At 35.3% G+C, this 15,191-nt stretch overlaps 1 protein-coding gene across 1 annotated transcript in view; it reads right to left on the bottom strand.

Moving 5' to 3' along the window:
- The window catches only part of DNAH14 (dynein axonemal heavy chain 14), a 426,387-nt gene that overhangs the window by 127,517 nt on the left and 283,679 nt on the right, over window positions 1-15,191 (bottom strand). The window contains exons 53-56 of the mRNA XM_037805786.1: window positions 8,813-9,010; window positions 6,802-6,963; window positions 4,547-4,738; window positions 3,120-3,301 (exon numbers count right to left, since the gene is read on the bottom strand). Coding sequence (XP_037661714.1) covers window positions 3,120-3,301; window positions 4,547-4,738; window positions 6,802-6,963; window positions 8,813-9,010 — 734 coding nt within the window. The remainder of the gene's footprint in view (window positions 1-3,119; window positions 3,302-4,546; window positions 4,739-6,801; window positions 6,964-8,812; window positions 9,011-15,191) is intronic.

The raw sequence follows: 15,191 nt of genomic DNA on the forward strand, positions 1-15,191 counted from the left end.
ATCTAAAAGAATTTGGATAAAATTTGCAGTAAATTAAAAACAGTGACTTTGTGAGTGAGTGAGGCCTTTGAGCCAATTCTGTTTATGGTTTTATAATTAGTATTGATGTATTGGTTTATATTATAGGTGCTCATAAAGTATTAGAAAAAATGTCTCTGATGTCCAAAGGTTTCACTATATAAATCATGTTTTGTGGGCTGGCAAATCAAATTTAAAAAAAAGTTTTACTCTTGACGGCTCTGACTCAAGTATTATTAGACATCTGCCTGCAAATATACCCCAATAAAATTCAGAGGGCTCTTGCCAAGTAAAGTTTCTTGAAACAATGTGGTGGAGTGGGAATACCTTCCTGGAAGGTGAGGGATGGAAGGAGGGATAATTTCTCTTTACTCTTATCTGCAGGGCATCTGATCATCTTAACTAAGAATGCCACCATCACCTTCAATTTCACCAGTGAACAACAAGAGTCTTAACCTAAAGACTTTTAGAAACCTGCCAGGAGCTACTGAATCCAAAAGTGAAAGCCTCTACTTGAGGAAACAGAATAGGATTAACTTCATGAACACTGATATAATTCACTTTAGGCTCATCAAATTCACAAACTATAGCAATTGCTCTTAATTTAACTGATGTTGAATCTGTCATGTCTTACATAATCCTGTTAGCAAAAACTTAATAAAATTAGACCCTGACCCCTTGTTAGCAAAATGCTGCTGTCTCAAGATTGGAATTATTATTACTTTTTCTTTTCAACTTTTTGCTATGTTAATATTTTTAAAATAAAATTAAACCTTTAGTTAGAGGGGGACAAAGTCCCATTGTTCATTGGTCAGGAAGGAGTCTACATTTAGGTCCAGTAAGGGTCTGTTGTACTGTGGACACTCAAAGTTCATGGTCATTTATCAACTTCAGTTGACTGGAATCCATTGTGATAAAACCCAACACTCTGCTTTGATGTCTCCCAGGAAACTACTACTGTACATAAAAAATAATTTTATTTTCAATCCCTCCTCTTGGTGAACGTTTATTCTGAAGCATTCAGCTGAGGATTTTAGGATCTATACCACCTTCTTGGTTTGACTATTATTCTCACAAAATTCCATTGTGTTTATTCAAGTCACTTCAGTGTAAAACTATCTGATGTATGAAACTGCAATATGAAGGCTGCTCAAAACACCTAAGACACTAGTAATGATACACTTGACAGCCGCAACAATTCAAAATGACATAAAAAGCATTCATAAAGAACCCCTTAACCAGGTTTCTATTTGGACAAGTTGAAAACAAGTTGAAGATCTAATGGGTTGATTTTTCCCGCCTTGGACAATCAACTGACTTGCAACTGAATTTTACATAGAGATTTCTGACCTTCTCAATCATCTTTCCAAATGGAATAGGAGTTGTAGCCTGCCAATAAATGATGCCTTATTTAGTCAGTAAAATACCTACAGTGATTCTATAGTTCAGTATCTTTGCAACAAGTAAGTTAAAATTTTTTTTATTTTTTTTGAGTTTGTATAGTATACACAGTCTGCACCGTTTCATTTGCTATGATTGCCATGGTCAGGAGTGTTTCATATGCAGCTTTCAGGGACCTTAAGCCAAACAAGAAACCTGTGTTCATGGCAAGGGAAACCAGTGCCTTCAACTCCTCCTGGGAGATTTGCATGTCAACAGAAACCTTTACTGCAGCCTTTAATTTCTTTATGCTGTTGTGAACCATTGTCTCCTGACCTTTCCTTTCAGTCTGAAGAACTCTCTTTAGCATTACTTACAGGGCACATTTAGCGGTGATGAACTCTCTCAGCTTTTGTTTGTCTGAGAATGTCTTAATCTCTCCCTCATTTTCGAGAATCTTGCTAGACATAAAATTCTTGGATTGCAGTTGTTTTCTTTCAGCATGTTAAATATTTCAACCCATTGCCTTCTTGCTTCCATGGTTCTGATGAAAACTTGGCACTCAGTCTAACTGGGACTCCCTGTACATAGCATGTTGCTTTTCTCTTGCAGCTTTCAGAACTCTTTCCTTGTCCACTGCATTCAATAGTGTAATCAATATATGACAGGGTGTAATTTTCTTCATGTTTATCCTGTTTGGTGTTCTCTGAGCTTCTTGGATTGCATATTCACATCTTTTGCTAAGTTTTGGAAGTTCTCTGTCATTATTTCTTTCTGACAATTCCTGTTGCCCCTTTCTCTCTTTCTTCTTCTGGGACTCCCATAACATGTATATTGGTGCACCTGATGGTGTCCCATAGCTGTCTTAGGCTGTTTTCACTTTCAATATTTCTTTTTTCTTTCTGCTCCTCGGCCTAACCATTTCAAGTATCTTGTCTTCAATTTCATGATTCTTTCTTCTGCCAGCTCCAATCTGCTCTTGAAATCCTCCTGGGCATTTTTCATTTTAGTTATTGTGGTCTTCAACTCCAGTAGTTCTGTTTTGCTCTTTTTAAAAATTTCTGTCTCTTTACTTAGACTCTCATATTGCTCATTCATTGTTTTCCTGATATCCTTTAGTTCTTTCTCTGTACTGTCCTTCATCTCCATATTTTTAATGTAATTTTATTGCCTTAAAGTATAGCCGCAGGCTATACAACTGATTATTTGAAACACAGCATGGACTCCTTAGCAAGAGGGTGTCTCACTGATTTGCTGTCATCTGGTCCCTTTTATTTTAGAGTAGTCTAATGGGTCAAAAGACATGGGGAGTTGGCAACTTTGACTAGTCTTGCCTTTATTGTGTATGTAAGTAATAAACTGTCTGCACCTAACAAGGGCTCATTGTTTCTTTAGTGGCTGAATCTGTCAGCCTTGCCTTGGGGTGGGGTGGGGTTGGAGGGGGCGGGGGTGGGAGGTAGGGGAGTGGAGGTGGCCTTTGAATGCACCCAATCTTTTCATACATGCACCATGTCTCTATCCTTCTTAGCCTTTGCTTTCCTTGAATATTTGGGCAAGTAAGGAGGTAAACCCTTATCTCTTTTAATGTCTCCTGTGGAGTTTTGGCTTTTTTCTCTACTGAAAAGGCAGATATGGTCTCACTATCTTCTATTTGCATCCCTTTTCACAAATAAAAGCACCAGTATGAAACACATATTTCTGATTTGGTCTCAAAGTCTTACCTCTTCATTTGCATCTCCTTCTCCTGTGACCTCAAAATGTGTGCAAATGTATCCATGAATTGCAAATAGTTACTGGGGGTGATATAATACTGCCTTCTAGTTTCTTGAAAGTATTTTGTGCTCAAGTCTGTTACACTTTTGTGGATTTCAACACATGTTGGGGCAAGTTTTTCTTTTATATTCTGAAAAAGAATAATTTTTTAAATTTGTTAAATTTAATTTTTTAAAGAATTAAGACAAAGTTATCCAAATATACATTTTAAAAGGAGACAACTGTACCCTGTGAGTAACTTGAAATGGTTTATCATTTCTGAGATATGGAGAGGTAGAGAAAGGTCCTGGATGTATGGGACCAACAACATGTGAATTTTAATGATTCAGAAGAGGCAAGGACATGCTAATTAATGACATGTTACATGCATCATTTCTGACACAGTCATCTAAGGATTTAGGGCATCAGGGTCAATGATGCTAGGTTGTGGTGCTTTCTATATCACTCATTTTCTTTTCTGAAAAAGATCATCAATGGCATGATACTCAAGAAAGTTTCCTTGAGTAAAATAAAGTGACAAATATGAAAGGGATCAAGGATATATAGGTGGGAAAAATAAGAGTGAAAAGAGTGTCCCTTTTGCTTAGCTTGGGAGAGAATTCTGATTTAGATATAACCTAGTCCTGATTTACCCAGCTTCCACTTCATTAAGCCTAGCCTAATCACCTGGTCACTTTCAACCCAGCTGCATTTTCTTCATATATCCATCTTGTCTCTATCCTTCTTGGCCTCTGCTTTCCTTGAATATTTGGAAAAATAAGGAGGTAAACCCCTTTCTGGTTCCCACACTGAGTTTCAGGCCTCTATGCATTTACAGCTTCTTTTGTCAACGCCCCTTATCTCTTTTCTGTCAGCTGGGTCCTGTGGGATCTTCAATCAAACCACTCTAACTAAAATAGATTCTTATTTATTTATTTGTGGCTCATAAATTCTAAGCTAATTTTGTGGTGTGGCTTCTTCTTTGTAGTTTCACTGTTGCATCCAAGCCAGAGTAATTGACAAGGAATACACAGAAGGTTGCAGCATACTCACCATGGGATCTGGTATGTAAAATGCAGGTTGCTTTTCCTTCCATGGAATTCTGCTGTTCAGCACGGGGACAGGATAGTGAAGACACCCAGGCAGTGAAAAATCTGGGCATCTTTGAAATAGGGTGAATTAGAGGACAAAAGAGATTGGGGGGGGGGAGGGGTTTCACAGGATAGATAAGGAATCAAGAAAAACACTTGACCTATTTCATAATTTGGCCTAGGGCTGTCGATTTTTGTCCATTTAGGGTTCACTGCTGTTTAGAGACATAACATACCACTGTCAGGTTCTGTTACTAAATTAAAACCTTCACTTGCATGAGATTTTTAAAGGTGGTTATATTTACCTCTCTGTTCTCCAAATTCACTTTTTCTCTTAAGAAAGAGTTGGCTACAGTAAGGAGAGCTTCTTCTGGCCACTTCTCATACCAATCAATTGTGAAGGAGCAAATCATAGAAGGATATTCTCTACACTGATGGCGGAAGTTAGGTTCTGTAGGACTCATAGTCATAAAAATATGAAGATTTTTATATATTCTCTGAAAATTCATGAAAATATAAATTGTTAAAATATAACCTGCTGATTTGAAAAAATATTATATTGAGAATTCCATTTAAAACTTATTTCAAGTCTTTCCTTAATGGGCTGACTAAGACTTATCATTGTATATTGAGTGCCTGCCATAAACTGAGCCCTTCTGAGGGAAACTACCAGTCCCACAGGGCCTTTCTGACAAAAGCAGCCATATTCTGCTCCACGACCCCATCCTCTTGACTCCAGCTGGTAGCAGAAGCACTGGGCCCTGAATATCCCTTGTATAAACCAACTCTCTTATGCGAAGGTCTGGTGCTAGACCTATGTTCAGTAGGGGACTTTATACCAGATGATGACAGGTCTATTTAGTTTTTTCCTCTAGGACAGTATGCATTGAAGACCCTTAGAAACTCAAAACGAGAAAATGGTAGGATGAATCAGAACCGAAAGACTGAAGGAAGCAGGGATGGATGATATGAGTAGATCACCAGAGGAGTTAATGAACTCCTACAGCTGAAGCATTATAGCTAAGCTATATGAGATCCTGAAGAATTATTCAGGTCCTAAGCCAGGTACTAGTTTATTTGAAGTTTACCCATATCCCTTTCCTCATAAGACCTGGCTCTGCTGCTGCTGTTTCTGGGTTCTTGGCATGGCTGCCCATAGGGGCACAGATTTCCTCCTTATTTCAATATATCACTTACAACAAACCCAAATTACTGAAAGCAACCTCAGTGAGTCAGGAGTCCAGCGTGCAGATAGTGATAACATCTTTGAGTATCAAACAACCTATTTTGCTAAGTAAGTATGGTAAAGCTGAAAAAAGATTAAGGAGACATCTTTTCCTTTTTTCTCCTTTTTGTTTTTTAAAAAATTATTAAAGCAATATTGCTCATTGAAAAATTCTTACACAATGGAAGTGTTTCAAGTAAAAATAAAAGTACCTCTCTTTTGCTTTGCACATCCCAAACTCTACCTGAAGCTATTCAATGTTAACAGTTTAAAGTGTGCCTCTGTTATTTATTATTATAATAAAAAACTTCAAATAATTTTTGGAAGCATGGCATAAATTATTTATAAATAATGAGATAACTAAATTTTATTTCTAACTGGGATTCTTGGCTTATTTTTATTTCTGCACTATTTTCCATACTACAACTAAAAATCCTTTGTTCTTCCTTACCACTTGTAATCTGTTGGATAAACCAATTCCAGTAACAAGACTAACCAGAACACCACAATCAGGATAAGTGCTACCCTTTTTTCTAGCATGGCATTTAAGAAATAACACAATCCATGTGTCCATTCATATCACATCATTCTCTATCAACTGTGTATTCCATTTCTGGAGTATTTTACATCTTATTTTGACAGATTACTAAGTATCTGTTGAAGGAATGGAGCATGGCCCAGTTCAATTTTCAAATGAGCCTAAAATAATCAGAAACTGGTACCAGAAATAGGCTGACCTGTGGCAATCCTTCAGGGAACATTTTGTTTTGGGTAATCATGTCTATCTTTTCAATAAGCCACTGGTCAACCATCACAGGAAGACCAGTTCATTGGTCCAGTCCAAATCCCTCATCAAACCAGTTCTTTCATAGCTACCCCACTGCTGAGTTCGTTCTGATTATCACCTGTTCTATCTGGCTGATTTCTTTTTGTATTCATCACCTCCTGGTCAATACTAGGGCCATTCAAAGGAATGAAATAATTCCTATTTCTTGCCTTTCCAGATACCAACAGGCTTAAATGAAAATTTCATTAGCTGAGATGAGATCTCAATGTAAGAAATAATCTTGGGATTTTATTTCTCATTTCATTGCTTCCAACTTTTTTTTTAAACCACTGATAGCTGTTCAGACTCAGATCTTTGTTAATCTTTGGGCCCGCCTAAGAGTGTGGCATGTCTGTGTGTAAGGTTGATGGTCATTTTTCTATCCTTGAAACTCATTTAAAGAATGAAAGAAATTGGATTCAATTTTGAAAATTATGCACAGAATTATAAATATGGTCTACTTTTAATTTAACATCACAGTTTGATAAAGCCAATCCACAAAAACATACCTTTTGGAAGAATGAAAGTATGTTTTGCCTATTATCCATATAACCAGCCTGTTTGGCAAGAGTTCTAATTGTTAATGCAATAGAATCCAGCTCCTCATTTTCAAACAAGTCAGGTATTTTTCTTGAATTGAGAATGCAGTTCAAATCTTCCAAAAATAATGCCTTAGGTAAAACACATATTTAATCAGGAACAAGAAATTCTTTATATATTCTACTCTAAAAACTCCAAATTGAGAAAGAAATAGTGATAAAGCAGAACTGAGGAAATTTTTTTAAAAGCTAATGTTCTCAATTCAAGCCCATCAAAAATATTTCTTTCAGAGTCAAAATAAGCTTCATTCATCTTTTCATTCATTTAAATGTTAGACAAAGACATACTTGATATTGACAGTAATACCAGACACTGTGTTGGCACTAGTTAAGAGATATGAAGGGGTGGGTACGTCCCTGAATTGGGCAGGGATCTTGCTTTCAAGCAATTCATAGATGTTCTCAATATATTTGCATCTGTGTTTGAATAGTAGACAAACTAGAAATAACATGACTGAAGGATTATCCTAATTTACCCAAATTCATTTCCATAAAAGGCTCCAATATTAATGGGAAATGGGATAGAGAAGAAAGAGCAGAGAAGGAAATTCTACCAGAGGAGTTATTATAAAAGGATGAGCATCTTACTTTTGAGAGTAAATTCAAACTTTCCCCCAAAAAAAGCAGCAGTAGTGTTTCCTACTGCTCAGGACATTCCTCAGATGCTCACAGGTTCAGGATATTTGAGTCCATGAAGGAGAAGGGCAGAGATGTGGGCAGTCTCCAGAAGAGGCCAACAGAAATGACATGGGACTAGCTGATTTCCTATCTCACCTAAAGGTTATCAAACCCACAGATTATTACCCACTCTTTTTGGTTCACATGGAAAGGAATGATATGGCCAGAAGAAATCTGGGAAGTGTGGGAAGCAGTCCTGAATGACATGGGAGTAGAGGAGCCATGTTCACTTTGGCTTTGGCCTGATAGTGGTTTTCTGAAAAACAATGATTTATTATATTAGAACAATGGGTCCCTGTTGTAGGAGAAACTCCATTTTCTGAAATCCAGAAACAACGTGTCTGGCAGAAGCCTCAACTTGATCATAGGGCAAGATATTTAAATTTGGAGAGGGGAGAATATATGGATAGCACAGAAAAACTACATATTATGGAGTACAGCAAATATGACATGACACTTAGAGTTACTTTTAAAATACAATGTGTAAGAAAAATGTAACTCAAGGGAAAACGTCCCAGTGTTAGGAAAAAAACAAAACAAAAGTAGGATGAGGATTAGAAACGATACTTATAATTATACATGTCTATAAACATAATTAAATGATTGATACGTGATAGACAATGTTTCCTTGCAATTTTGCCACAAAGAAGTAAATTCAATCTGAGACAGTATTCCTAATTATATTTTGGCTGTGGATATAAGGGTATACTTCATGCAAAATAACAGACCTAATAAAAAAGACAGGAAACAAGCATTTTTGCTTGTATATCAAGAAAGTATGTCCTGTATGGAGAGTCCTGAACTTGATGGTGAGCTTAGAACTGAAAGAAGGATAAAGGAGAGAAACAGAAGGCTCAACATTGAGAACACATAATAGATTACATGGTCAGAGAGTGGAAACAAATAGCCTATTTTTCAATATAGATTACAAAACTGGTTCAGACATGAGATGGATGGCTTTGACTATTTAGATAAACTGCTTCCGGTTCATTAATTAAATTGAAAATTATAAAGACATGGATAGTGCTAATGGTGTAATGTTTATGCAAAACTATCTACGGTATGATTACAAATAGATAAACTCTGGACTGACTGGATGAGGACAGAGAATAAGAAAACAATTGAAATGCTAGGCTGATACGACTATAGATAAGTATTTACTCTATCTATTTACTTTTCAAATATTAAATTTATTTTGGACTACTTAAATATCAAACTTTAGCAAATAACAAAAAGTGCTTACTTGATCTAGGTTTGAATTAGTAACCATCAAAACAGTAGGGTGTCCTTCTTGTCCTATTTGAATGAATACTTTTTTAAAGTCTTCTTTGAATTCTGTGTAGGTGTAATTGCGAGATACAGGTATTTGGTAAAGTTTGTGTTCTGTCAAATAACAGGCCAAGGTTGCACATGTTTCTTTTCCACATCCATCTATTCCAATCTTTGGAAGAAAAAAAATCCAACATATGATTTCTAAATATGTTCTGAGAATCTTTCAATATAATGTTTTCTATTTATTTATCCTATAAGTTTAGACAGTAAAAATACATCAGGCTATTTTTATAAACTTTTTGAGAGGTATTGTAAACATAATTTAAAAATGTTATCAAAGTTTCATAAGGCATTCCACATTCAATATTTTCACCTGTTCTTTCCATTAGTCCCTTGAAAAATATTGGATCATAGCACTAGAAAGACAACAAAATCTGGAAAAACAGCATGTATAGGCATATAAATCACCATTATGTCACTGTTGACACATGATTGTTTACAAGAAATTAAACAGATCTTTCCTATTTATTTTACATAATAAGCATTTCATAAATTCTCTTCGGTAATGGTGGCAAAATATTACCTTTTAAAAACCAATTTTATTGATATATAATTTATAGACTATGTATGTTTTGAGTGAACAATTAAATGATTTTTAGTAAATTTACAGTTTTGCAATAATCACCACAATCCAGTTTTAGAACATTTCCATCACCCTGCCACCCAAATCCCTTATGTCCATTTGCAGCCTCTGTCCCAAGCTTAGGATATATGCTTTCTGTCTCCATAGATTTGCCTTTTTAGAACATTTCATATAAATAGAGTCATACAATATGAAGCATTTTGCATCTGACTTCCTTCACTTAGCATAATGTTTCTGATACTCTTCCATATTGTTGCAGGTATTAGAGGCTCATTTCTTTTTATAGATGAATAGTATTCCATTGTATGGACATACCACATTTTATTTACCCATTCACCCATTGATGGACATTTGGATCGTTTCCACTTTTTGGTTATTATGAACAATGCTGCTATGAATCACATTTGCATACAAGTCTTTGAATGGGTATAGATACGTACAACGGAACTGCTCGGTTGTATGTTAAATCTATGTTGTTCTTTATAAGACATGGCCAAACCATTTTCCAAAGCAGCTATATCACTTTATATTCCCACCAGCTTGTATGAAAGTTCCAGTTTCTCCACATCTTTGTCAACAGTTGTTATTGACTGCCTTTTGATTACAGCCACCCAAATTTGTGCAAAGTTGTATATCATTGTGCTTTTAATTTGCATTTCCCTACTATCTAGTGATATTGAGCATCTTCTCCTGGGCTTATTAGTAATTCATATGTCTTTTGTGGTGAAACAGCTATTCAAATATTTTGCCCATTTTAAAAAATAAGCTTTTTATTTTATAACAACTTTAGATTTTTAGAAAAGTTACTAAGAGTATAGAAAATTCTCATACACACACACCCTGTTTCCTCTATAATTAACATCTAACATTAGTATGATACATTCATTACAGTTAAGGTGCCAATATTGATATGTTATTAACTAAAGTCCACACTTTATTCCGATTTCCTTAGTTTTTTTTTTTTAATCCAATGTATTTTTTCTGTTCCAGGATCTGATTCAGAATACTTCACTGCATTTGGCAATCAGCTCTTCTTGGCTATGACAGTTCCTCAGTTGCTTTGTGTTTGGTGACCTTGATGGTTTTGAGGAGCAATGGTCAGATATTTTGTAGAATGTCCATCACTGGGATTTGTCTGATATTTTTTTAATGATTAGACCGTGGTTATATGTTCTTGGGAGGAAGACCACACAGGTAAAGTGCCATTTTCATCATACCGTACAAAGGGTACATACTATCAATACTACTTATCACTGTTTGTGCTAACCTTGATCATCTGGTGGAGGCAGTGTTTGTCAGGTTTCTCTGCTTTAAAGTTACTCTCCCCCTCCCCTTTACTATACTGTACTCTTTGGAGGAAGTCATTATGGGCAGCCCATACTTAAGGAGGGTTGTTCCATCTCCTTGATGGTGAAGTAGCTACATAAATTATTTGGAATTCTTCTGCATGGGAGATTTGTCTATTCTCTCCCATTAGTTATTTTATTCATAATTTATTTTTTAACAGTATGGACTCATACATATTTATTTTATACTTTCATTTATAATCCAATACTACTTTATTGCTCCAGCTTCGGCCATTGGGAACTCTTTCAGTTGGTTCTTGTGTCCGTTTGACATGCCCCCATCCTTGTAGAGTTGTTTTTTCCCCCATAACTCTCTGGCACTACAAGATGCTCCAAGCTCATCTTGAATATATCCTGTACTAGTCCTAGAATCAGACATTTCTCTGAGGATACCTTGTTCCTTTTATTGGAGAATGTATTAGAAACCAAGGTCTGGGTGTTAGGTGTGTTCATTGTTACCTAGGTGTTACTGCTTCTAGACTCTCTAAGCTGACACAACAAGGAAATATATGTATGTGTACTTTTATATATAAATATCCATAAATATTTATAGATGTATTCATCTGTATATTAAGCTAAACGTAGTTTATAATGATGTCTTCAACTCTAATCCATTACCATATGGATCATTCTAGCCTTTTTCCCTTGCTTATCTGTAACCTCCCACTCCAACACTGAGAAAACTGGCCTCTACCATCTGCTACTCATTTACTTAATTGTTTACTTCTAGTGTAGTGGTAGTGTGCATGTCCTTTGCTTTTAGTCTTACAGAGTCCACTAACTTCCAAAGTTACTTAGGTCCCCATCTTTCCCCCCAACTCCTTTAGTGTTTCACATATTTGTTGTAGTTGGATTGTTGTGCCACATTATGTGTTCCATCCTTGGATCCCCCAACCTCCTAAACAATTTTTAAAAGTTTGAATACATTAAGGTTCACTTTTTTTGTGTGCTATAAAGTTCCATGGGGCATCAGGGATTGATTTAGGTGATGAATGTACAACTATGTAATGGTACTGTGAACAATCGAATGTACGATTTGTTTTGTAGGACTGCGTGGTATGTGAATATATCTCAATAAAATGAAGATTAAAAAAAAAGTTCCATGGGTTTTGATAAATGTATAGTGTCATACATTCACCATTATAGTATCATACAGAATACTTTCTCTGTCCTAAAAATCCTCTGCATGTCACCTTCCCTTCTCACCACAGACCTTGCAATCTCAATTGTTTTGCCTTTTCCAGAATGTCATGTAATTGGAACCATACAGCATGTAGTCTTTTCAGACTGGTTTCCTTCATTTAGTGATATGCATTTAAGATTTTTCCATGTCTTTTTCTGGCTTGATAGCGCCTATCTTTTTATCTTTGAATAATATTCCATTATATGGATTACTTCAGTATTTTTAATTTATTCATTTATTGAAGGACATCTTGATTGCTTCCAGTGTTTAGTGATTATGAATAAAACTGCTATAAACATTCATGTGCAGGTTTTTGTATGGGCATAAATTTTCAAGTCGGTTGGGTAAATACCTAGGTTCATGATCACCGTAGCATATGGTAGACTGTGTTTAGCTTTGAAAGAAACTTCCAAAGTGGCCGTACCATTTTTCATTCTCACCAGCAAGGAATAAGAGTTCCTATTGCTCTGCATCATTGCCAACAATTGCTACTGACAGTTGTTTTAATTTGTAATTCTCTAATGACAAATGATGTTAAGAGTCTGTTTTGGTTTACTAAAGCTGATGAAATGCAATACACAGTACCAGAAATGGGTTGCCTTTTACAATGGGGATTTATTAACTTACAAGCTTACAGTTCTAAGGCCACAAAAATGTCAAAATTAAGGCATCAGCAGGACAATATCTTTTCCCTGAAGACTGGCTACTGGTAAGCTTGGGCTCCTCTGTCAGATAGCAAGGCATGTGGTGACATCTGCTGGTCTTTCTCTCCTGGGTTTTGTTGTTTCCTGCTTCTGACTTCAGTGGCTTCTTCTCTTTTAGCTTTTGTCTCTCTCAGCTTCTGTGTGGGGCATTTCTCTATGTTTTATTCTCTTACAATTGGATTCCAGTAAGTACCCACCCTGGGAAACTCCTCAACTGAAATAACCTAATCAAAGCGTACCATCTACAATAGGTCTACACCCACAGGAATGGATTAAAAGAACATGATCTTTTCTGGGGGTACATACAGCTTCAAACCAACACAGCATCCCTCCATATACTTTTGTGAGGGGTCTTCTAGATTTGTAATTGGGTTGTTTGTCCTCTTATTATTGAGTTGATTGCTTTGGAAATTCTTAAATTGAAGTCTGTGATCTATTTTTTTTTTCCAATTCAAACATTCCCTTTTATTTTTTGTTTTTATCCTTGCAATTTTATTGAGATATAGTCACCATACAGTCATCCAAAGCATACAATCAATTGTTCATAGTATCATCATATAGTAGTATATTCATCACTACAATCAATGTTTGAACATTTTCATTACTTGAAAAAAGCAATAATAAAAATAAATATAATAAAAATAAAAGTAAAAAAGAACACTTGAAACAACCTATCCCCACCCCATCCCCCCATTATTCATTGTTTTTGTCCCCATTTTTTCTACTCATCTGTCCATACACTGGATAAAGGGAGTGTGAGCCACAAGGTTTTCACAATCACATGGTCACACCGTATAAGCTACATAGTTATACAATAGTAATTTTTTGGTGAATATTTTAAGGAAGGGTTTAGAGTCATTTTTTGTATATGGATATCCAGTTGTCCCAGCATCACTTGTTGAAAAGACTATCCTTTACCTACTGAATTGCCTTTGAAACTTTGTTGAAAATCAATTGACCATAAATGTAAGGGTTTTTTGCTGTTATTTTGTTCTACAGATCTATGTCAAAGATGGAGTACCACACTTTCTTGATTGCCATAGCTTTGTAGTAAATTTAGATATTAAGAAATCTAAGCACTCCAACTTTGTTCTTTTTCAAAATTGTTTTGGCTATTCTGGGTCCTTTGTATTTTCATAAAAATTTAGGATCAACCTGTAAATTTCTACAAAGGGTCTGCTGGGATTTTGATAGGAATTGCATTGAATTTATAGATTAATTTGGGAAGATTGCCATCTTAATATTGATTCTTTAAATCCATCAAATGGTATGTCTCTCCATTTATATTTTCCTCATGTTCTCTCAGCAATGTTTTGTAGTTTTCAGTGTACAAGTTTTGCACTTCTTTTGTAAAACTTATTCCTAGCAGTTTTGGTTTTATTACCTGATATTATTGCAAATGGAATTGTTTTCCTGATTTAGTTTTTAGATTGTTTATTGCTACCTTATAAAAATACAATTTATTTTGGTATATTGATCTTGTATCTGGCAATCTTGCTGAATTTGTTCATTAATACTTGTATTGTTTTTGTGGATTACTTAGGATATTCTACACACCAGATCATATAGACCATGAATAAATACAGCTTTACTTCTTTTCCAATTTGGATGACTTGCTTTTTTCTTGTCTGATTGAACTGGCTAGATCCTCCAATACATTGATGAAAATAAGTTGTGATAGAGAACCTCCATGCTTTGTACCCAATCTTAGAAGCAGAGTACTAAATCTTTCACCATTAAGAATCTGCTAGCTGCAGGGTTTTTGTACATGCTCTTTACCAGGTTGAGGAAGTTCAGCCTAATACTTTAGGCCGAGAGGTTTGGTTTTTTTTAATCACGAATGTTTTTGTATTTTGTCAAATGCTTTTTCTGCATCTATTGAAATGGTCATGTGATTTCCCCCCTTAATTATATTAATATGGTATATTAAATTAATTGATTTTCAGATGTTAGACCAAATGTACATTCCTGGAATGAATCTTATTTGGTTATGGTATATACTTCTTATATCTTGCTGAATTCATCTTGCTAATATTTCATTGAGAATTTTGGCATCTGTATCTACAGGGATATTGGTCTGTAACTTTCTTTCCTTGAGATGTCTTTGTCTGGTTTTGGTATCAGGGTAATATTGGTCTTATAGAATAAGCAATAATTCTATAAGTAATAATTCCTTCCTCTTCTATTTTCTGGAGGAGTTTGTAATGGATTGATGTTAATTCTTCCTTAAATGTGTGGTAGAATTCTCCAGTGAAGCCATCTGGCCCTGGGATTTTCTTTATGAGAAATTTAAAAATGACTAATTCAATCTCTTTACTTGTTATGAGTCTATTCATATTTTCTATTTCTTCAGTTTCAGTAATTTGTGTAATTCTAGGGATGTGTCCATTTCACCTAAATTATCTAATCTGTTGGCATACAGTTAGTCATAGTATTCTCTTATAATCTTTTAATCTTTTATTTCTGTGATTGAT

This window comes from Choloepus didactylus, chromosome 2, assembly GCF_015220235.1.
Source record: "Choloepus didactylus isolate mChoDid1 chromosome 2, mChoDid1.pri, whole genome shotgun sequence".
NCBI classification, from domain to species: domain Eukaryota; kingdom Metazoa; phylum Chordata; class Mammalia; order Pilosa; family Megalonychidae; genus Choloepus; species Choloepus didactylus.